This window comes from Mustelus asterias, unplaced genomic scaffold, assembly GCF_964213995.1.
Source record: "Mustelus asterias unplaced genomic scaffold, sMusAst1.hap1.1 HAP1_SCAFFOLD_69, whole genome shotgun sequence".
NCBI lineage: Eukaryota > Metazoa > Chordata > Chondrichthyes > Carcharhiniformes > Triakidae > Mustelus > Mustelus asterias.
The window spans coordinates 186,691-210,609 of NW_027590131.1; the positions used below are offsets into that span (position 1 = coordinate 186,691).

Here is a 23,919-nt window from a genome sequence, read left to right on the forward strand (position 1 = left end):
TGTTGCTGCACCAGTTCACCAGATTCTCTATCTCATTCCTGTAATCTGTCTTGTCATTGTTTGAGATCTGACGCACTACAGTGGTGTTACGACAAACTTGAAAATGAAGTTGGAGGGGAATTTAGCCACACAGATATAGGTGTATAAGGAGTATTGTAAGGGACTAAGGATGCAGCCCCACGATCCCTGTGATCCAGACATTTATTATGAACATTTCTGTTAATTTTTTAAAATTCCAGATCTTTATTCTTTCAGACCATGCTTCTTTTGGTTGTCATTTCTTTCCCCATGATCAGCTTGTGATCCAGTGACCGGGGCTAATGGTCTGAGGGAAATGGGTCCACATTCCACCACCGCAGCTGGTGGAATTTAAATCCAATTAATAAATCTGGAATTGAAAACTAGCCTCAGTGATGGTGACCACTAAACCATTGTCGAGTGTGGGAAAACCCCATCTGGTTCACTAATGTCCTTTGGGGAAGGAAATCTGCCATCCTTATCCGGTCTGGCCTGCATGTGAATCCAGAACGACAGCAATGTGGGTGACTCTTAACTGCCCTCTGAAATGGCCGAATGAGACACTCGGATCAAGGGCAGTTAGGGATGGGCACCAAATGTTGGCATTACCAGCATTCTATGAAAGAATAAAGACTCTTGCTTTATTCTTCCAGCACCCTCACCAATTTAGTTCCAGTGTATTCCACTCGTGATACCCCACACTGATTTAGTATCATCCAAGGAATCATGTAATCAATTTAATGTAATCTGAGCACCATGAGACACATTCTTTGGAATGGTTTAATGGGTCCCAACGCGATTTGGATTGACAAAGTTTTCTTGCACCAAATACTTGGTTTGAACATTCTATAACACCATGTAACACCGGATAAATGCGAAGTGATGCATTTTGGAAGAAATAATGTAGGGAGGAGTTATACAATAAATGGCAGAGTCACCAGGAGTATAGAAACACAGAGGGACCTAGGTGTGCAAGTCCACAAATCCTTGAAGGTGGCAACACAGGTGGAGAAGGTGGTAAAGAAGGCATATGGTATGCTTGCCTTTATAGGACGGGGTATAGAGTATAAAAGCTGGAGTCTGATGATGCAGCTGTATAGAACGCTGGTTAGGCCACATTTGGAGTACTGCGTCCAGTTCTGGTCGCCGCACTACCAGAAGGACGTGGAGGCATTGGAGAGAGTGCAGAGAAGGTTTACCAGGATGTTGCCTGGTATGGAGGGTCTTAGCTATGAGGAGAGATTGGGTAAACTGGGGTTGTTCTCCTTGGAAAGACGGAGAATGAGGGGAGATCTAATAGAGGTGTACAAGATTATGAAGGGTATAGATAGGGTGAACAGTGGGAAGCTTTTTCCCAGGTCGGAGGTGACGATCACAAGGGGTCACGGGCTCAAGCTGAGAGGGGCGAAGTATAACTCAGACATCAGAGGGACGTTTTTTACACAGAGGGTGGTGGGGTCTGGAATGCGCTGCCAAGTAGGGTGGTGGAGGCAGGCACGCTGACATCGTTTAAGACTTACCTGGATAGTCACATGAGCAGCCTGGGAATGGAGGGATACAAACGATTGGTCTAGTTGGACCAAGGAGCGACACAGGCTTGGAAGGCCGAAGGGCCTGTTTTCTGTGCTGTACTGTTCTTTGTTCTTTGTTCTTTGTTTGTTGAACACAACAACTTTGCCACTTATACTGGGATTATACCTGCAATAGGTCCTCGGAGGTGAAAGTCCCATCATCAGAATTCCATTATTTACAAGATCCTACCATACTCCACTGAGTGCTCAGTGTGTGCTGCCTACATCAGGAGTGCAGAGAGACTGACGCTCCTGTTTAAATACAGGACACGGGGCTCTCCGACTGGGCCACCAATGAGCTTTCAATCAGGGACATCTTTTGTTGTCCAACCAAATAAACAAAATCGAATTAACTCAGGGACAACTGAAAAAGTGCAGCTCCCTAAAAGGAGGGGAACCGCCGGAAACAAAAGGCAAAGCAGAAAGGAAACTTAAAACATCAAATGAAGATGTGATTAAGGGGGTCAATAATACACCCCAGTCCCTGCGGTGCCCAGCGGGCACGGAAGGCAGTGGAACACCATATGCTCCCTCTCCAGGGACACCCGGACATGAACATATAGCCGCGGTAGAGCGGCAGACAGTCGGGTTGGATGTCCCCCTGGATCGCCCGCTGCCTGGACCGGGAGATAGAATGCCTCGCCAGGCCCAGGAACAGGTCCACGAGGAGCTCCTCTTCCTTCCCCGCCCCTCTCCGCACCGGGTGCCCGTAGGTCAGGAGCGTGGGGCTGAAGTGCAAACAAAACATCAAAAGAAGGTGTTTTAGAAAACTGAAAAGGTTGTACAGCCGACAACACATAGCGTAGACATGGTCCACGGACTCCACAAGGTTGCAAAAAGGGGCACACTTGGGACCCCGTGAACCGGTACAACCTACGGTTGTACGGTACTGCTGCGTGCAGCACCCTCCACCCCAGGTCCCCAAGATAGTGGGGGGGAGATCTCTCCGTAGAGAGACTTCCACTGGGGACCTCTGCCACCCGGTGGCAACAAGGCCGCCATGGTGTATCCGGGCGACAGGCGAGGACGCAGCAGCAGCCCGTACAGGAAACGCCTCCGTGCGGTAGAAAAGGGGACTGGGGGCATTTCCATGAGGTGGCTCATGATGTGGGGGTACCTGACCCGGGAGGGGGGGGTCGAGGTTTGGGGCCAATGTAAAATTCCATCCGAGCAGGGGAACGCTCGGGCGGGATCCCACCGCACGCCTGTGCCGCCTCGAGACTGCGTGTGCCCTCAGGTCTGAACACAATCATCCTGAGGTCTTGGATGGCTTTGGACGCGTGCCGGACGGCCACCTCCGCGCGCTCAGCCAGCACGCGGGGACTCATCCAGCCCGCTCCTCCGCCATCCAGCACGTCCCCGATTCTGGTCACCCCGGCGGCCACAGCCTCCTCTCCGCCAGCCACCTGAAGTTATACGGCTGGAGGTGCGGATTCCTGAGCAGTGGCTCTCGCACGAGAGCCGCTACTCCTGACGCTGCGTCGCGAGGCGACCATGTTCCAGACCGTGAGGAGGTCCTGGTAAAAGACGGGCAACTCCCGCGAGGTCGGAAGGTGCCCCAGATTTATATGCAGCAGCTGCACGTCATAATTCAGGCCGTGCAACTGGCGGGAGAAATCCGTCGCCAGGGCACACCATCGTGGAGGAGGCTCGACGTAAAGGTATCTCTGCAGCGTCTGGAGGTGGAAGGTCACTACCTGTGTGCGAAAACATACGAGACCCTGACCGCCCTCCGCAAGCGGGAGATGCAGAACCTCGGCAGGGACCCAGTGCAGTCGGTTGTCCCAGAAGAACCGAACAAAGGTTCTCTGGATGTTTGTGACAAAGCCAGGGGGAGGGGTCAAAGGGACCAGCCGGTACCACAACATGGAGGCGACCAGCTGGTTTATGACGCGAACTCGCGCCCTGTAGGACAGCACTCGGAGCAGTCCTGTCCAGTGACTCAGGCGAGCGGAGACCTTGGTCTCCAGCTCCTGCCAGTTCACCGGCCAGGACTCTGTTTCAGTCAGGGATTCCTTTTGTTTATTACAAATACGTTATTACAAAACAATTACAAATATTCAAAGAATAAATATGAAAGATGCATCACCAATGGCTAACACCATCCATTTATCAATAACCTACAATTGCTACCTTCTATTTAGGAAAGGTTCATTGTTGGTTCTAGTTTTCCAGGGCATTGTCCTTGGTTTCAATCAGGGACTTCATACGCAAGCAGGCCAACCTCAATTGCCTGATTAAAGGCATCACAATACCCTTCCATCTACAATGCTTCGATGGCTGTATGGTGTTTAAAATGTTGTGTTTCTGTTCCCTGTGAAACTATTTAGAACATAGAACATAGAAAAGCTGCAGCACAAACAGGCCCTTTGGCCCACAAATTGCGCCGAACAATTTCCTTACCTTCTAGGCTCATCTATAACCCTCTATCTTACTAACCTCCATGAACCTGTCCAAAAGTCTCTTAAAAGACTCAATCGAATCCGCTTCCACCACCACTACCGGCAGCCGATTCCACGCACCCACCACCCTCCGAGTGAAAAACTTACCCCTAACATCTCCTCTGTACCCACTCCCCAGCACGCTAAACCTGTGGCCTCTCGTGACAACCATTTCAGCCCTGGGTAAAAGCCTCTGAGAATCCACTCTATCAATACCCCTCAATATCTTACACACTGGATGAGCACCCTCTCTTGCAGTGGGTCCTGACTTTCAGAAATGTCATTAAATGTTTCAGGTGAACTAATTAATTCCAATGTTAATTCAACTTTTTCTTTCAGGCCAAAGTTCTCTGCCGCTACTTTGAACAGGAACAGATGGATTTTACTGGGAAGAAGGTGATTGAATTGGGGGCAGGAACTGGGCTGGTGGGGATTCTTGCCATCCTGCTGGGTAAGTGAAGAAAACGTCAAGAGACAACACTCTGTAGGTGTGAGGAGAGTAAAATGTGGTACGGTCACTATGCACAATGACAAGACCTTGGGCTGAGTATTTCTGAAATTAAAAAGAGACAAGTTGTCGAAGCTTTTCATCTTGCACTCATCACGGCAAAAGTGCAAGAGTAGGAGAACAACAATTAATACTGCATGTGAAGAGAGAGCTGATTGGTTGGGACACTCCCCTCATGAAGTATAAATTGTTGTTCCCTTTCCAATTGGTATTCTTGTAAATCTGAACATCAATACATTAAAGAAAAACATCTTTGCCTATTGAGCCAAGAATTAATTCTGGCACATTCAGTGTAATATTTTAAAAAGAGCTTGAATCTTTTGAATCTAATCAATAACACAAGCAAATGGATTAAAAACAGGAGTTGGCCATTTGGCCCCTCAATCATGCATTTTTAGCAAAATACCCACACTCTTAAATTCCAGTCACCTTGCAATAAACATCAAGAGAAGTGGGAAAAATATAAATATCCAGGGAATGTATAAGATCATAAGAAATAGAGTGATTCAGCTTCTTGAGTCTGCTCAGCCATTTACCAAGATCATGTCTGACCAAGTGAGGCCACTTTCTTGTCTTTCTCCCATGTTCTCTTAAACCCTCCTCTGTCGAACAAAAATCTGTCTGACTCAGCCTTGAATATATTCAATGATCCAGCCCCACTGCTCTCTGGGCGAGAAAATTCCTAAGATCGATAACCCTGTAAGAGAAAGAGATTAGACCTTACATCTGTCTTAAATGGGAGGTTTTAAATTCACCCAAGAGGGGAAACATCCTCAGACAAGCTCACTTGGAATCATATGTTTTAATAAGTTCATTCCTCTTTCTTCAAAATTCCAATGGGTGCAGACCCAACCTGCTCAACCTTTCCTCAAAGGACAACCCCTTCATCCCAGAAAAAAGCCTAGTGAATCTTTGCTGTAAATATATCCCTCTGTGAGGAGACCAGCATTGTACACAGAACTCTAGGGATGGTCCCACCAATGTCTTGTACATTTAGAGCAACACACCCATTCTGTTATGCTCTTTTCCCTTGCAATGGACATTCCATTTGCCTTCCTAATAACTTGCTGTACCTGCATGCTAACTTTCTTGTGATTCATGTGCAAGGACACCCAGATCCTTCTGTACTACAGAATTCTGCAGCCTCTCTCCATTTAAATAACATTCTTCACTTGCATTCTTCCCACCAAAGAGGACAACCTCAAATTTTCCCACATTATATGTTAGGAATGGGTTAACAGACTTTCCTGTTAAGTCCTAATTTGATGTCAATTATCCAGTGATATATAAAGGGGCTTCAGGCGGCACTTGGGGTCGATGGAGAATTGGATGTGGAGTTGGATCAAAGAAATAAAGGTAGTTTATGAAGAAGCAGAACTTGCGTCTCCTTTACTAAACTGCAACCTTAGAGGCTCAAACAGTGGTAGCAGAGGATGGTTGTTGGTTCCAAGGGCTGCAAGTTACAACTCTTTCAAAGAAAAAAAAGGGAGAAGAATTCTAATCCACTACGGAGTGAGTAGATGACAACAAATGGCTGAACCCAGAGTGAAAGTGCCAGGATATGACTATCCACCATTATTTTCAGAAACTGAACCTTATGACCAATGGAGAAGCAAAGTCTTCATGTGGACGGCGGTCACCGCTTTGAGTAAAAGAAAGCAAGGAATGGCCTTGGCTCTTTCTTTACCACAAAGAAGTAAAGTTAGTCAAAGTATTTTCTGAATGGGAGTCGGAACATTTGGACTCGGAGGAAGCTCTGGATAATTTATGGATAAGATTTCTCAGGATGACTGATTAACTGCGTGTGAAGCCTGGTCAGATTTTGATACTTTTCGGAAATCGGAGGATATTTCTATTGAAGAATATGTGATGGAATCTAACAGACTATATATAAGGCTACAAAAACACTGGCTGGAAATTCCACAGTCCCTGTTGGCATTTAAGTTACTGGACTGTGCTAAAGTGACCAATCTGGATAGGCTCCTGGTTTTAACAGGAGTTAAATTTGCAGACAAAGATACCTTTATATGATCAAATGTTAGAGGCCTTAAAAAATTCTTGGGGAAACATTCTATACCCACAGCTTTTATGCCACGAATAGGTCAATCCGTGATAAAACAGACGATAGCACAGACACTGTCCACAGGATGGAGAGATCGTACAGGCACAAGCCGGCTACAGGAATATGGCAGACGATGAGGAGGAGGGATATGGAGAGGGGTAGCAGAAAAGTGAACACCAGAAATACCCAGGACATGAATAATCGGTGTTTTCGGTGAGAAAAGGTTTTAGATCGACACAGCCAGCTTAAAGCAGATGCTTTAGCAAAATACCATAAGCTTTCGGAGCACTGCTCCTTCGTCAGATGGAGTGGATATCTGCTCTCAAACAGTGCACAGACACAGAAATCAAGTTACAGAATACTAATTAGAATGCGAATCTCTAAAGCCAGCCAGGTCTTAAAGGTACAGACAATGTGGGTGGAGGGAGCATTCAACACAGGTTAAAGAGATCATAGAAAGATCATAGAAACCCTACAGTGCAGAAGGAGGCCATTCGGCCCATCGAGTCTGCACCGACCACAATCCCACCCAGGCCCTACCCCCACATATTTACCCGCTAATCCCTCTAACCTACGCATCTCAGGATTCTAAGGGGCAATATTTAAACTGGCCAATCAACCTAACCCGCACATCTTTGGACTGTGGGAGGAAACCGGAGCACCCGGAGGAAACCCACGCAGACACGAGGAGAATGTGCAAACTCCACACAGACAGTGACCCAAGCCGGGAATCGAACCCGGGACCCTGGAGCTGTGAAGCTGTGAAGATGTGTATTGTCTCCAGACAGAACAGCCAGTGAGATTCTACAAGTCCAGGAGGCAAGCTGTGGGGGTTACTGATAATGTGACATAAATCCAACATCCCGGTTTAGGCCGTCCTCATGTGTGCGGAACTTGGCTATCAGTTTCTGCTCAGTGACTCTGCGCTGTCGTGTGTCGTGAAGGCCGCCTTGGAGAACGCTTACCTGAAGATCCAAGGCTGAATGCCCGTGACTGCTGAAGTGCTCCCCCACAGGAAGAGAACAGTCTTGCCTGGTGATTGTCGAGTGGTGTCGAGCCTTCAACATGTCATTGATGAAGACTAACATCTCGCCAAGGCCATCCCCACACCCCCACTTCTTGCCTTCAAACAACCGCACAACCTCAAACAGACCATTGTCCGCAGCAAACTACCCAGCCTTCAGGAGAACAGTGACCACGACACCACACAACCCTGCCACAGCAACCTCTGCAAGACGTGCCGGATCATCGACACGGATACCATCATCTCACGTGAGAACACCATCCACCAGGTACACGGTACATACTCTTGCAACTCGGCCTACGTTGTCTACCTGATACGCTGCAGGAAAGGATGTCCCGAGGCATGGTACATTGGGGAAACCATGCAGACACTACGACAACGGATGAATGAACACCGCTCAACAATCACCAGGCAAGACTGTTCTCTTCCTGTTGGGGAGCACTTCAGCGGTCACAGGCATTCAGCCTTGGATCTTCAGGTAAGCGTTCTCCAAGGCGGCCTTCACGACACACGACAGCGCAGAGTCGCTGAGCAGAACCTGATAGCCAAGTTCCGCACACATGAGGACGGCCTAAACCAGGATGTTGGTTTTATGTCACATTATCTGTAACCCCCACAGCTTGCCTCCTGGACTTGTAGAATCTCACTAGCTGTTCTGCTCCCTCCACCCACATTGTCTGTACCTTTAAGACCTGGCTGGCTTTAGAGATTCGCATTCTAATTAGTATTCTGTAACTTGATTTCTGTGTCTGTGCACTGTTTGAGAGCAGATATCCACTCCATCTAACGAAGGAGCAGTGCTCCGAAAGCTTATGGTATTTGCTACCAAATAAACCTATTGGACTTTAACCTGGTGTTGTGAGACTTCTTACTTTGATCAGATAGCCAGTTACCTATCCAATCGGCCAACTTTCCCTCTATCCCACACCTCCTCACTTTCATCATAAGCCGACCATGGGGGACCTTATCAAACGCCTTACTAAAATCCATGTATGTGACATCAACTGCCCTACCTTCATCAACAATACCTCCTCAAAAAATTCAATCAAATTTGTGAGGCACGACTTGCCCTTCACGAATCCGTGCTGACTATCCTGGATTAATCCGCATCTTTCTAAATGGTCGTAAATCCCATCCCTAAGGACCTTTTCCATCAATTTACCAACCACCGAAGTAAGACTAACCGGTCTAGAATTACCAGGGTCATTTCTATTCCCTTTCTTAAACAGAGGAACAAAATTCGCCACTCTCCAGTCCTCTGGCACCATCCCCGTGGACAGTGAGGACCCAAAGATCAAAGCCAAAGGCTCTGCAATCTCATCCCTTGACTCCCAAAGAATCCTAGGATATATTTCATCAGGCCCAGGGGACTTATCGACCTTCAGTTTATTCAAAACTGCCTCCCTCCGAACATCTATTTCCTCCAGCCTATTAGCCTGTAACACCTTCTCTTCCTCAAAAACATGGCCCCTCTCCTTGGTGAACACTGAAGAAAAGTATTCATTCATCACCTCGCCTATCTCTACTGACTCCATACACAAGTTCCCACTACTGTCCTTGACCGGCCCTAACCTCACCCTGGTCATTCTTTTATTCCTCACATAAGAGTAAAAAGCCTTGGGGTTTTCCTTGATCCGACTCACCAAGGACTTCTCATGTCCCCTCCTAGCTCTCCTGAGCCCCTTTTTCAGCTCATTCCTTGCTAACTTGTAACCCTCAATCGAGCCATCTGAACCTTGTTTCCTCATCCCTACATAAGCTTCCCTCTTCCTTTTCACAAGACATTCCACCTCTTTCGTGAACCATGGTTCCCTCACTCGGCCATTTCCTCCCTGCCTGACAGGGACATACCTATCAAGGACACCCAGTATGTACCAGAAAATCCAGCCACAGAACCTTGTAGCCATCCCTGCCAATCAACTTTGACATTAGTTCTAGTCATTAACTATTCTGTACCAGCACCAATCTGTCAAGAGCCAATGGCAGTTATAGCTGAAATTGTAGTTGTTTAATTAATCCAAGTGCGGGTGCACTGAGTACCTTCCTAATCTTATATTTCCTTATAGCAGGAAGGAGGACATGGAAGTAGCAAGTGATGTAAGGAGAATGGGAATGTAGGAAGGAGGGGCTTATATAGGAGTATATGTTTTGAAACGAAATCACGCAGGACGTTGAATTCAGCAAGATCCAACCATGGATAGAAGCATCGAGTGGCATCGTATCAGTCCAATGAAATCAAGTCAGGTTGGAATGGAAAGAGAAAGATTTCAGTTTAGTGATAAAATGAAGATTGCCAATCAGGTGACAGGCTTTTTAAAGAAGCCAGTCCAACTCACGGCATGCTGGCACGGTGACACAGTGGTTAGCACTGCTGCCTCACAGCGCCAGGGACCCGGGTTCAATTCCCGGCTCGGGTCACTGTCTGTGTGGAATCTGCACATTCTCCCCGTGTCTGCGTGGGTTTCCTCCGGGTGCTCCGGTTCCCTCCCACAGTCTGAAAGCTGTGCGGGTTAGGTGGATTGGCCGTGCTAAATTGCCCCTTGGTGTCAGTGGGACTAGCTCGGGTGAATACACTCGTGACTCACCTGAGGAAGGAGCAGCGCTCTGAAAACTCGTGATTCCAAATAAACCAGTTGGACTTTAACCTGGCGTGTCAGGCTTCTTACGATGTGATCACCTTTTCTTTCTTCCAAAACATTCCATCAAGAGTTATTGAAAACAGGTCAATAAATGTCGCCCAATGAATAAGGCGATCGATTGCTCTGCCCAGTACTCAGTGCCAAATCACTGCAAAAGTGCATCATTCGCCGTGTTCATCTGCCTTGTCCAGGATTTCTCTGTCCACATTTACCATTTACAGGACTGTCACAGAAAAGCAATAAATGGAAATAAGTTGTTCCTCTCTAACATTCCTCCGGCAGGTGGTGATGTAACTTTGACTGACCAACCGAATGTTGTGATTCAATTACAGTACAACGTCAGCAAAAACATCCCCGAGGTCGGCATCAAGCGTGCAAAAGTGTCTGCTTTACTGTGGGGCAAAGACCACAAACAGTTCCCCACAGACTATGACTTCATCTTTGGTTCAGATATCATCTACAGGCCATCAGAATTCCACTCGCTGATAACGACCCTGCTCTACCTGAGCAAACAAAGTACCACCATTTACTTCTGCTCGAAGATGCGCAAACACATGGGAGTCATCGATTTCTACGAGAAGGTTCTTCCAACTCATTTTGATTCCACAATTGTTCACAGTGTCCCAGAACAAGAAATCAATTTGTACAAAATTACCAGGAAAGAGCCTGTCGCATAACGGGTTAATGCTGCAGAGAATCTCAGAGGTCACATCAATGAAATATACAAGATCCAGATGGGCTTCACATCCCAGAGTTGGATAGTTGAATGGTGCACAGAGTGAGATTTTTTTATTTCGCCCTATTCCTGGATCTAACTTTAACCCCGACACTGATGCACTGTCCCCGTCTTTATTGGTATCATTGTATTCTGAAAAGACTAACTGGATGCTGAGGCAACCTGACAGTCATCTTAATTCACCTTACACCGAGCTCAATTCGAACCGTGCAGAGCGCAACTCAGAAATGATGGATTTACCCTGTCCGATCATTCCTCTCCTATTGCGTTCTCCTGTGTGATGATTACAGAAACAGAGGGCAGAATGGTGCGGCCTTGTCGCGGTGGAGGGCGGGCCTGGAAAATATGGTGAGCTGTTCAATATTCCATTGTCTGCAGCGGGACCGGAAAATCCCAGCAGTGGGAGGAGTTGTAAAACTCTGCCCACAATCTTGTTTGAATTAAGCGGGATGCGGCAGTGTTGACCAGACGTGAATGAATTAGCTCTTCAATACTGAGGGGGAGGGGTGGGGAAGTGGGGGGGAGGGGTGGGGAAGTGGGGGGGGGAGGGGGGGGGGAGGGGGGGGGGAGGGGTGGGGAAGTGGGGGGGGGAGGGGTGGGGAAGTGGGGGGGGGAGGGGTGGGGGGGGAGGGGTGGGGAAGTGGGGGGGGAGGGGTGGGGGGGGAGGGGTGGGGAAGTGGGGGGGGGAGGGGTGGGGAAGTGGGGGGGGGGGAGGGGTGGGGAGGGGTGGGGAAGTGGGGGGGGGGAGGGGTGGGGAGGGGTGGGGAAGTGGGGGGGGAGGGGGGGGGAGGGGGGGGAAGTGGGGGGGGAGGGGGGGGGAGGGGTGGGGAAGTGGGGGGGGGAGGGGTGGGGAGGGGTGGGGAAGTGGGGGGGAGGGGGGGGGGAGGGGGGGAAGTGGGGGGGGGAGGGGGGGGGAGGGGTGGGGAAGTGGGGGGGGGAGGGGTGGGGAAGTGGGGGGGGGAGGGGTGGGGAAGTGGGGTGGGGAAGTGGGGGGGGAGGGGTGGGGAAGTGGGGGGGGGAGGGGTGGTGGGGGGGGGAGGGGTGGGGAAGTGGGGGGGTGGGGGGGTGGTGGGGAGGGCGGGGGGGGCGGGGGTGGGGGTGACCCTATCTCAAAGCATTGTGGGACTGCAGTAGTTCAAATAACAAACTGATCAACAGCTTCTCAAGAACAATGAGGGATGGACAATGAATTCTGGACTTACCAACGACCCTCACATCTCAAGAATGAATTAAAATACGATGAGATATAAACCGGTGACTGTCTTGGTTTTGATTCATTATCTTTGCTACATTTTGAGGTGATTTTCAACATTTAAGAGAACAATTACTTTTGCTGGAAGCGTCAGTCAGAACTCCGCGCCAGAAATTCAGTATTTTAACTGTGAGAGAAGGTTGGATAGGTGCACAATGTGATTCATTCGAACAGAGGAGGCCCATGAGAGATTTAACTGAGGTGTAAAGATTTGCGAGGGGCATGGATAGAGCAGGAAGGTAATTAGTGCTCTTTGCAGACAGAATAATCAGGCAGCAATGATTTAAGATAATTGGGCTAGAAGGTTTTTAGAAGTGCTTTCACCCCGAGAATGGTGGGGAGGAGGGGTTAGGGAGGAGGGGTTAGGGAGGAGGGTGTTAGGCAGGAGGGGTTAGGGAGGAGGGGTTAGGGAGGAGGGTGTTAGGGAGGAGGGGTTAGGGAGGAGGGTGTTAGGGAGGAGGGTGTTAGGGAGGAGGGTGTTAGGGAGGAGGGTGTTAGGGAGGAGGGTGTTAGGGAGGAGGGTGTTAGGGAGGAGGGTGTTAGGGAGGAGGGGTTAGGGAGGAGGGGTTAGGGAGGAGGGGTTAGGGAGGAGGGTGTTAGAGTGGGGTGTGCAGGAATTCACTGCCCGAATAGGTGATAGAGGCAGAAACTCTCACTGCATTGAAAATAAAAATCATAGAATCTACAGTGCAGAAGGAGGCCATTTGGCCCATCAAGTCTGCACAGACTCTCTAATCGTACCGAGGCTCTTCCCTCCGCCTGATCCACAGAACCCCACATATTTAGCATGGCCAATCCACATAACCTGTGTAGCTTTGGACACTAAAGGGTAATTTAGCATAGCCTATCCACCTAACCTGCACACCTTTGGACACTAAGGGTCAATTTAGCATGGCCAATTCACCCAACCTACACACCTCTGGACACTAAAGGGTAATTTAGCATGGCCAATCCACCTAACCTGCACACCTTTGGACACTAAGGGTCAATTTAGCATGGCCAATCCACCTAACCTGCACACCTTTGGACACTAAGGGTCAATTTAGCATGGCCAATCGAAAAAAGAACATAAAAACAAACGAACGAGGAGCAAGAGTAGGCCATCTGTCCCCTCGAGCCTGCTCTGCCATTTAATATGATTATGGCTGATCTTTTGATAAATACATGAATAGGATGGGAATGGAGGGATATGGTCCCTGGAAGGGTAGGGGGTTTTAGTTCAGCCAGGCAGCATGGTCGGTGCAGGCTTGGAGGGCCAAAGGGCCTGTTCCTGTGCTGTAATTTTCTTTGTTCTTGTTCTTTGTTCTTTTCATGGACTCAGCTCCACTTACTCACCCTATCACCACAACCCTTAATTCCTTTACTGATACAAAGAACAAAGAAACTTACAGCACAGGAACAGGCCCTTCGGCCCTCCAAGCCTGCACCGACCATGCTGCCCGACTGAACTAAAGCCTGGTACTGGCTAATGAGCCTGGACAGGTGTCGGATCTCTCAGTGGGGGAGCATCTTGGGGATAGTGATCATAACTCTATCTCCTTTACGCTAGCATTGGAAAGAGATAGGATCAGGCAAGCTAGGAAAGTTTTTGTCTGGAGTAAGGGGAAATATGAAGCCATCAGGCAGGAGATCAGAGGCGTAAATTGGAAGGAGGCATTCTCGACGAAAAGTATTGAAGTAAGGTGGCAGATTTTCAAGGAATGCTTGTCTGCAGTTCTGCATGACAACGTTCCGATGAGACAGGGAGGTGTTGGTAGGTTATGGGAACCGTGGTGCACGAAAGCTGCGCTGAATCTAGTGAGAAAGAAAAGGAAAGCGTACAAAAGGTTCAGAGAGCAAGGCGATGATAGGGATCTAGATGAGTATACGGCTTGTAGAAAGTGACTAAAGAAAGAAATTAGGAGAGCCAGAAGGGGTCACGAGAAAGCCTTGGCAGGAAAGATTAAGGAGAACCCTAAGGCGTTCTATAAATATGTGAAGAGTAAAAGGATGAGATGTGACGGACTAGGACATATAAAAGGTGAAGGTGAGAAAGTCTGTACCGGAAGAAATAGCAGAGGTGCTTCATGAATATTTTACCTCGGTATTCACTGTGGAAAAAGACCTGGATTGAGGCGGACTGAAAAGATTGAGTATGTGGACATTAAGAAAGAGGATGTGTTGGAAACTTTGAATAGTATCAAGATAGATAAGTCACCGGGTCCGGATGGGAAGTACCCCAGGTTACTGTGGGAGGCAAGGGAAGAGATTGCAGAGCCTCTGGCGATGATCTTTGCGTCGTCGATGGACCTGGGCCTGGGCCGCTCCCTGAAGGACACAGGGCCACCATTGTGCTTTTTGCTGACAAACAGAAAGCTTTCACCCCTCTCTCTCTCTCTCGTGTCTCATCTCACTCACATTCTGCCCCTTCCATTCACTCTGTGCTGCTTTCTGGAGGAAGCTGCCAGCTTTATCCGCCACAGAGCATCTGCCAAAAAGAACATCAGATGAAACCTTCCATTCCCCAAGTCCCTCTTTCCTCTCTGTTCCTCGCTGTCTTTCCGGAGGAAATGGGATGGGAAGCTGATGGGAAAAGATTTGCAGGGCTCCAGGGACAAGGTGGAGCAGTGGGACTGGCTCGATTGCTCTAGCAGAGAGTCGACACCAGCTGAATGGGCTGAATGGCCTCCTTCATTCTGTGGCTATTCTTTGGTTGACACACAATAGATAGTCAATATCTTTTCCCAAAGGGGAGTCTAAAACTAGAGGGCATGGGTTTAAGGTGAGAGGGGAGAGATACAAAAGTGTCCAGAGGGGCAATCTTTTCACACAGAGAGTGATGAGTGTCTGGAACAAGCTGCCAGAGGTAGTAGTAGAGAGGGGCACAATTTTACCTTTTAAAAAACATTTAGACAGTTACATGGGTAAGATAGATGTAGAGGGATATGGGCCAAATGTGGGGAATTGGGACTAGCTTAGGGGTTAAAAGAAAAAGGGCAGCATGACAAGTTGGGCCAAAGGGCTTGTTTCCATGCTGTAAACAGCTATGACACTATGACAACTTGTCATTTGGGTCTCAACTTCAAGTTTCTAGGTGTCCAGATCACCAACAACCTGTCCTGGTCCCCCCATGCCGACACTATAATTGAGAAAGCCCACCAACAAGTCTACTTTCTCAGGAGGCTAAGGAAATTGGGCATGTCAGCTACGACTCTCACCAACTTCTACAGATGCACCATAGAAAGCATCCTTTCTGTGTCACGGCTTGGTCTGGTTTCTGCTCTGTCCAAGACTGCAAGAAATTACAAAAGGTCGTGAATGTAGCCCCGTCCATCACGCAGACGAGCCTCCCATTCATTGACTCTGTCTACACTTCCCGCGGCCTTAGAAAAGCAGCCGGCATAATTAAGGACCTCATGCACACATTCTCTCTTCCACCTTCTTCCGTCAGGAAAAAGATACAAAGTCTGAGATCACGTACCGACCGACTCAAGAACTTCCCTGCTGCCCTCAGACTTTTGAATGGACCTGCTACATATTAGATTTATCTTTCTCTACACCCTACCTATGACTGCAACACTACATTCTGCACCCTCTCTTTTACTCCTCCCCGATGTACTCTATGAACGGTATGTTTTGTCTGTACAGCATACAAGAAACAATACTTTTCACTGTATCCCAATACACGCGACAATAATAAATCAAATCAAAATCCTCCCAACTCTTTCCTCCATGATAGATCGCAGCATTTAAAGAACACGCCCAGGGCCCAGTGCTGAGTCTGAGGGTATCTGACTACAGTAAGGTGAGTGATACAGGAGGGTCTCACTGTCTGAGGGAGGTGAGTCTTAGCCGGGGGTGCGTGAGTGACCCAGGTTAATCTGACACTCCAGGGACAGTTGGAATGGAGCTTTCCCCCGGGCTGTCCCCTCCCCGTGTCTGCGTGGGTTTCCTCCGGGTGCTCCGGTTTCCTCCCACAGTCTGAAAGACGTGCTGGTTAGGGTGCATTGGCCGTGCTAAATTCTCCCTCAGTGTAACCCGAACAGGCGCCGGAGTGTGGGCGACTAGGGGATTCTCACAGTAACTTCATTGCAGTGTTAATGTAAGCCTACTTCTGACACTAATAAATAAACTGAAACTGAAGGTCAAGGTGCTGCTGTGACAATGCACTCTTGTTTAAACACTCTGCAATGCTGAGACTGGGAGAAGTGACCAACAGGGGGCAGCATTGCAGCTTCTGTCCCCCTATTGAAACTGGGATTGTTGCTCCATCTGCTGCACAATCCCAACCCCATCCACTGGGGGCAACCTGGACAATGGCTGCAGACAGACCTCACTGCGCAAGCGCCGCAATGACACCCCACCGCCGGCGGCCATTTTGCGTTGCCAAGGGAGACGGCCACCGGCCATATTCCCTTGCCAAGGGAGGCGGCGGCGGCGGCCATCTTGCGGTTGCCAGGGGAGACGGCATCAATGCGGCGGCGTCCCGCGCGCTGACCTCTGGGAGCATTCCCGCCCCGCACATGCGCACAGGCAGCCCCCGGGAGCGTTACAGCGACGCCTGGTGGCCGGGAAGGGCAATAGCAGCAGCACAGTCTCTGCCCAAAGGCTTCCCCAGTTCAGCTGCTCAGAGACACTGGGAATGTCTTCAAGTGGAAACTTCAGCTTCTCACATTCACCCCCTGTGTTCAGTCATTGTTTCCTAGGCAACCTCTGTAGTCACATCACAAACAACCTGTTCACATTGAAGGCCATGGCAATCTGGACCATTCGGCTTCAAAGACATTGAGCTTTGAAATTTCAATTGAAATGTTGGAGATGAGAGTTTATCGATGCAAGTCATGTTGCATGTGGAACGCTCATGATGCCACAATTAGAGCGGTGCAGACATCTCACAGGGTTGTGTGACTGGAGGAGATGTCAGAGACGGGCTGGTTAAATATAGAGGGACACGGTCTGAAGCTAAGTTTTGGGTAAAAGATGGCAGTAATGTTGTGACATTAATTTAGCTTCAGGTAGTTGCTGGGGAGGGGGATAGAGAGGCTGGGGGGTGAGGTTTGTATTGGACCAAATAGTTTGCTTTTATCACGAGACGGCGATTTCATGGTCATTATTCCGGAACCTACGTTGTGTAAGGTGACCATGAAATTGTCGTCTGGTGTCATGAACCTCGGCTAACACTCGACAAAATACAGACTATTCCGCATTCCCCACCATATCGATGAACATGTCTGTCAAGCTGCAGCGGGAGGGAGTGAACTCCCAGGCGGAGTTGCATGTCTCACATCACAGGTTGAGTGAATCTAACAACTCAAATGAAAGGGATTGAATTGTGAAATTCCATTGGGAATTTAGGTCGGCAATTGTTGAAATATAGACTGATTTAATAAAACTTCACGAGAAAACACACATGAATCCGATTATTAACTGGCTTTAACAGCACTTAATTGTGAATAAATACAGTTATACAGGTTGTAAAATGAGGAATATTCGCACCAATTACTGAGCAGCAGGATTAACCTTTTATTTACAAGACTCAATCACATATAAAACACGTCACATGTGGAACAGATTTAACTTAAAACTAGCGCAGACCAGACAACAGAATCAAGCTAATTGTAAATGAAAATCACAGATAATACGAATGTAACTCCCCTCCCTCCTGTATTTTGTAGTTTGTGTCCAGCTCCTCTCCCCTCCACCCCCTCCACCACCCCCCGGGGGTCACTGTCCCCCGAGTCTTCAATCTCCAACAGTGCTCTTGCTCTCTTGCCGCCAGTTGTGGACATTTGCCTTCACTTGTCCTTTTCCTGGGGCACAAACACCTTGGTGGAGCGGGAGAGCAGCTTCTGGCCACTGCTGCCATCCGGCCGCTGATCTTTCCCATGACTCCTTCAGCAATTGGAGCAAACTCCTCAAGACCAGAGAGATTGCGTCTGCGTTGACAGTGGAGACAAAGAACCAGGAGCTCCTCTTCCAGCGGATCACTTGTTTCTGCAACAACTTCCTTCTCATAAACTCTGTCAGCAAAGAGTCAGCCAAGATCTAGAAGCTCCTCTGGTGGATGGTCAGCGTATGTTTCTGTGTCTTCATTATCTCTGTTCCAGCCCGTCTGAGAAAGGAAGGTGAGAGACCTGCAATCTCCTCCTCTGGTCCAGTGGTTACCGGCTGCTCCAACCTTCTTGTGTAGAGCCAGGTTCAGTTATTTTCTCACTCAACGGGCCGATGAACAGATATTGGAAATAAAAAGATTGGCACAACATTAAACATGTGTTCGAAAATAAAGCTCAGATATAAACAGAAACATCTTGCTGAGCAATGAACACAATTTTGAAGCAATGAATTGATAATGTTAAAATATGAGTAATAAATAATGATGACCATTCGGGGGAGAGTGTGTGTCTGTCCATCTCACTCCCAATATCAGCGGGTGTGAGTGTGTGTTGGTGTGTGGCAATGAGGGTGGATGTGAACCCTCAGAGTGAGAGTTATCCAAAACATTATCACTCACTCACAAACACCTCCAACTTCCTCACATGTAAACACACACAAACACACTCTTACATTTCCACATACAAAGAGATACACACGCAAGCATACTTCTCTCTCTTACACACTCACACACACACTCCTCTCTCTTGCACACACGCGCTCTCCCACACACACACATTCTCTCTCACACACATTCTCTCTGACACTCTCCAACACTCTCTCATGCACTCATCTCTCCGACACACACACTCTCTCGCACACACGTGCTCTCGCACACACACACACTCTCTCACACACACGTGCTCTCGCACACACACACACTCTCTCGCACACACGTGCTCTCGCACACACGTGCTCTCGCACACACACACACTCTCTCGTTCACATACTCTCTCACACACACTCTCACACACACGGGCTCTCGCACACATGCTCTCTGGCACACACTGTCTCTTGCACACACCCTCTGTCGCACACTCTCGCTCTCTCTCACACTCTCACTCACACTTTCACACACTCTCTCGCACACACTCTCTCGCACACACTCTCGCACACACTCTCTCTAGCACACACTCTCTCTCGCACACACTCTCTCGCACACACTCTCTCTTGCACACACACTCTCTCGCACACACTCTCTCTCGCACACACTCTCTCGCACACACTCTCTCGCACACACTCTCTCACACACACTCTCTCACACACACTCTCGCACACACTCTCTCGCACACACTCTCTCGCACACACTCTCTCGCACACACTCTCTCTCGCACACACTCTCTCGCACACACACACTCTCGCACACACACACTCTCGCACACACACACACACATGGATACACTGTCAGACATGCACACACTCTGTCACATGCACACACGTCACTCTCACACACACGCTCACCGTCACACACACTCGCCCTCACACACGCTCTCCCTCACACACGCTCTCCCTCACACACGCACTCCCTCTCACACACACAATCAAGCACACTCTCAGGCACACACTCTCTTATGCCCACACTGTCACACACACACACTCTCTCCCACACACTCCGACAAACTCACACTCACTCTCTCACACACTCTCACACGCACACACTCTCTCACGCACACACTCTCACGCACACACTCTCGCACACACTCTCTCTCGCGCGCACACACTCTGTCATACGCACACACACTCTCTCTCACACACACACACATACACTCTCTCTCTCTCACATGCTCTACCTCACAAGCACACTCTTTCTCACACGTACACTCCCTCTCACACTGACTCCAGTCCCTCAACTCTCTCTCTCTCTCAGACACAAACATACCAGCTCTCTCACACACACACCCTCCTCTTTCTCTCTCACAGAAATATGCACGCATGCGCAGACACAGACACACACTTCCCTCCCTATCTTACATTTACACACACATGCCAAAAATTGACACACTCTCTCTCTCACATACATACACTCCACACTATCTCTCTCTCTCTCACACACACTCACTCCTCTTTCATTCTTTCACACACACACACACACACACATCTTGTTTCGCTCACACATACAGGCTCACACACAGACTCCTCTCTCACACACACAAACACACCGCTCCATACTGTCTCTCACACACCACACTCTCCTCTTACACACACAAACTGTGAATGTGTGTGTGAGAGAGACAAGAGTTGCAATGTGTGTGAGCGAGAGTGCGAAAGGAGAGTGTGTGTGTGAGAGACAGAGTAGAGCTGATATCTCTGTGTGTGAGAGAGGAGAGAGAGATTGGAATCAGTGTGTGAGCGTACATGTGTGAGAGAAACAGTGTGTGTGTGTGTGATAGAGAGTTGAGTGCTTCCATGTGTGAGTCAGAATGATGGGTGTGAGTGAGAGAGGGGGAGAGATTCTGTGTATAGGGGTGTGGGTGTGATATAAAGAAAGACTCTCCTCCTTGCTCACACACAAACAGACACACACTAACAAGCTGATCCCCAGTGTCCCTACCCAACCCGGCGCGCAGCACGGACTGGCCCCCCCACACTCACTCTGTCATCTCTCTCTCACACAGACACACCTCTTTCTTTATTCCACACACACACACACACAGCCATACACACTGAATCCCTCTCACTCACACCCCTCATTCTGACACATACATGCGCTCACCTCTCTATCACACACACACACACACACAGTGTTTCTCTCACACATGTCTGCTCACAAACTGATCCCAATCTCACTCCTCTCTCACACACACACACACATAAAGATACCAGCTCTCCTCTATCTCACACACATTCACACTCTCACTCACACACACATTGCAACTCTTGTCTCTCTCTCACACACAGACATTCACACTGACTCCACTCTATCTCACAGACACACACACTCTGACAATTTCTCTATTTCACACACACTGACTCCAGTCCCTCACCTCTCTCTCTCACACACGCAAACATACCAGCTCTCTCTCACACACACACACACACACACACACACACACACAGCCTCCTCTTTCTCTCTCACACACACACACAGCCTCCTCTTTCTCTCTCACACACACACACAGCCTCCTCTTTCTCTCTCACACACACACACACAGCCTCCTCTTTCTCTCTCACACACACACACAGCCTCCTCTTTCTCTCTCTCACACACACACAGCCTCCTCTTTCTCTCTCACACACACACAGCCTCCTCTCTCTCTCTCACACACACACACAGCCTCCTCTTTCTCTCTCACACACACACACAGCCTCCTCTTTCTCTCTCACACACACACACACAGCCTCCTCTTTCTCTCTCTCACACACACAGCCTCCTCTCTCTCTCTCACACACACACACAGCCTCCTCTTTCTCTCTCACACACACACACACAGCCTCCTCTTTCTCTCTCTCACACACACACAGCCTCCTCTTTCTCTCTCTCACACACACACACAGCCTCCTCTTTCTCTCTCACACACACACACAGATTGAGCTGGCCGATCGCTAAAGGACACAGAGTGTCTGTGGCAAGTGAAGGGAACAACAAGAGGGAAAACATACAAGACCCCTTCCTCACCAACCTGCCTGCCACAAATACATCTCTCCATGACAGCAGTGGTAGGAGTGACCATTGCACACTCCTTGTGTAGATAAAGTCCCACCTTCACAGTGAGTGCTGTGTGGCACTATCACCGTGCTGTATTGGATAGATTTGGGGTTTCGGATTGAAATAAAAGTTCAGAATCTTGTTGTAAACTAATTTCTGATGAGAGTTACAGAATGATGAGGAAAGATCACAGACAGTGCTTCTTAAAGGGACTCTGTACTGGTTGGAGTCATACCTGACACATGGGAAGATGGTTGTGGTTGTGGGTCTCAGTCATCTCAGCTCCAAGACATCACTGCAGGAGTTCCTCAGGGTAGTGTTCCAGGCCCAACTATTACGTTTGCATCTAATTATAAACAATAAAAAGACAACCATTTAGGTCAGTATAATTAAAACAAGGAACAGTTTACTTAACGTCTTCATAGTTGCATCGTCATTCTAATACTGCTTCCCCAGCTTGTTCCCTGGGTCACCTATCCCGGTCTCTTAAAGGGGCAGAACACCCCAAACTACATATATAACACTCCTCCCCTTTAATTTCAAAAACTCTCAGTAACAACATATGTACACAATTTTAAACATTATGCAGGCATTGGAGCGAACATATAAACATGGTAAGAACTGCTTACAGGAAAACACGGTAACACATGGAAAACAACCACCCTCCACCTCAAGCGTCATATCCAATCATTGGAGGACTTTGACATAACTGAAACAAGGTCTCTCAGCATCATAGGGCAGGGTGGGTGTTACTTGTTTCTTCGATTGTAAAGACCAATTCAAAGTATCTGTTCAATTCGCACGTCATATCCTTATTTCCCATTATTAATTCTACAGGCTCACTTTCTGTGGACAAACACTCACTTTAAGTCATTTCTGTTTAAAAGTATCTGTGGAAACTCTCAACATCTATCTTCAGAATTGTGACGAGCTTTCTACTGAACTCTAAACTTCCCCTCCTTGTTCATCTTTCAGTCATTCTTTACTATTTTTGATAATCTGCCAAATCTTCTGATCTGTCACTCAAATATGTTTCATCTTTAACTTTGATACTGTCTTTATCTGTTCTAACTAACCACAGAGGGTGCCCCCCCCCCCCCTGGGAATTTATCATTCTTGTTTGAATAGATCGAGTCTGTGGATTGTGAAATATTAAACTTATTTCAGTTGAGAATATTAGACCCAGATCCTCCCTCAAAATGAATGCTAAATTCCATCACATTCTGATGGCTGTTATCTCAGGGTGCCTCCACTATCAGGTCATTAATTAATCCTTATTTGTGTACTTTCCCAGGTCTAGTATAGCCTGCTCTCTCGTAGGTGGCAAAACATGTTGTTCTAATAGACTATCCTGAAAATATTTATCAATTCCTCACCTAGACTACCTTTGTCCGTCTGATTTTTGTCTTTATCTAGATTAAAATCCGGAATGATAATCACCATCTCTTTCTGACAAACTCCTTTACAGATTGTTCCTCCTGTGTGGTTACTGTTTAGGGGCCTGTCAATCCCACAAGAGACTTCTTCCCTTTATCGTTTCTCATAAATTTCTTCCTGAACCGTTTCTCCATCCAGGTTTCCTGAGCTCAGTCCATCCCTCTCTATTGTGTTAACACCATCATTAATTAATAGAGCTAGTCCTCCTCCACCTTTTCCTCACTTCCTGTCCTTCCCAAACATCTTGTACCCTTCAATATTCCGGTCCCAATCTATGTCATCCTGCAGCATAAAATGGTTCAGATTATATTCATTTATTTCCATTTTTGTATTAAAAACAATTTAAAAATAAAACAAGAAGCTAAAGAACCAAGAAACTGATGCTACTTCACAGTCTCACATTCACTCACTAACTCACTCTAGAAAGGTTACAGGAGTAAAAAAGGAAATGTTCCCACACCACTTCTCTGCTGTAATCTGATGATCGAAGTTGCAGTCCTGATGAGAGATCTCCTTTAGTGAAGGATCAGTGAAGGGGTTTTGACAGCCGGGGTAGAAGATGTTTGTTGGGATCCTCTTGAAAGGATGAAGTTGGTTTCTGGTCGTTTCTTCAATCGATGAACAGTCAGTTCCTGTGTGGGTTGAGGTTCAGGGAGAGATTCGTCTGCTCCTTGG

The 23,919-nt window shown here is 48.1% G+C and overlaps 1 protein-coding gene across 1 annotated transcript; it reads left to right on the forward strand.

The window, feature by feature from the left end:
• Positions 1–3,157: 3,157 nt before the first annotated feature.
• LOC144483441 (EEF1A lysine methyltransferase 3-like) lies at positions 3,158–10,940 on the forward strand. Its single transcript, XM_078202127.1, has 3 exons — positions 3,158–3,250; positions 4,370–4,481; positions 10,546–10,940. The coding sequence occupies exons 1-3, from the start codon at positions 3,158–3,160 to the stop codon at positions 10,938–10,940; spliced, it is 600 nt and encodes a 199-aa protein (XP_078058253.1).
• Positions 10,941–23,919: the final 12,979 nt, after the last annotated feature.

Excerpts from the sequence above, each read along its gene's own strand:
- LOC144483441 (XM_078202127.1), top strand. The coding sequence starts at position 3,158 with ATGCAGCAGCTGCACGTCATAATTCAGGCCGTGCAACTGGCGGGAGAA. Across the intron at positions 3,251-4,369 it reads GGAGGAGGCTCGACGTAAAG|GCCAAAGTTCTCTGCCGCTA; the intron begins GTATCTCTGCAG and ends TTTTTCTTTCAG. Across the intron at positions 4,482-10,545 it reads GATTCTTGCCATCCTGCTGG|GTGGTGATGTAACTTTGACT; the intron begins GTAAGTGAAGAA and ends TTCCTCCGGCAG.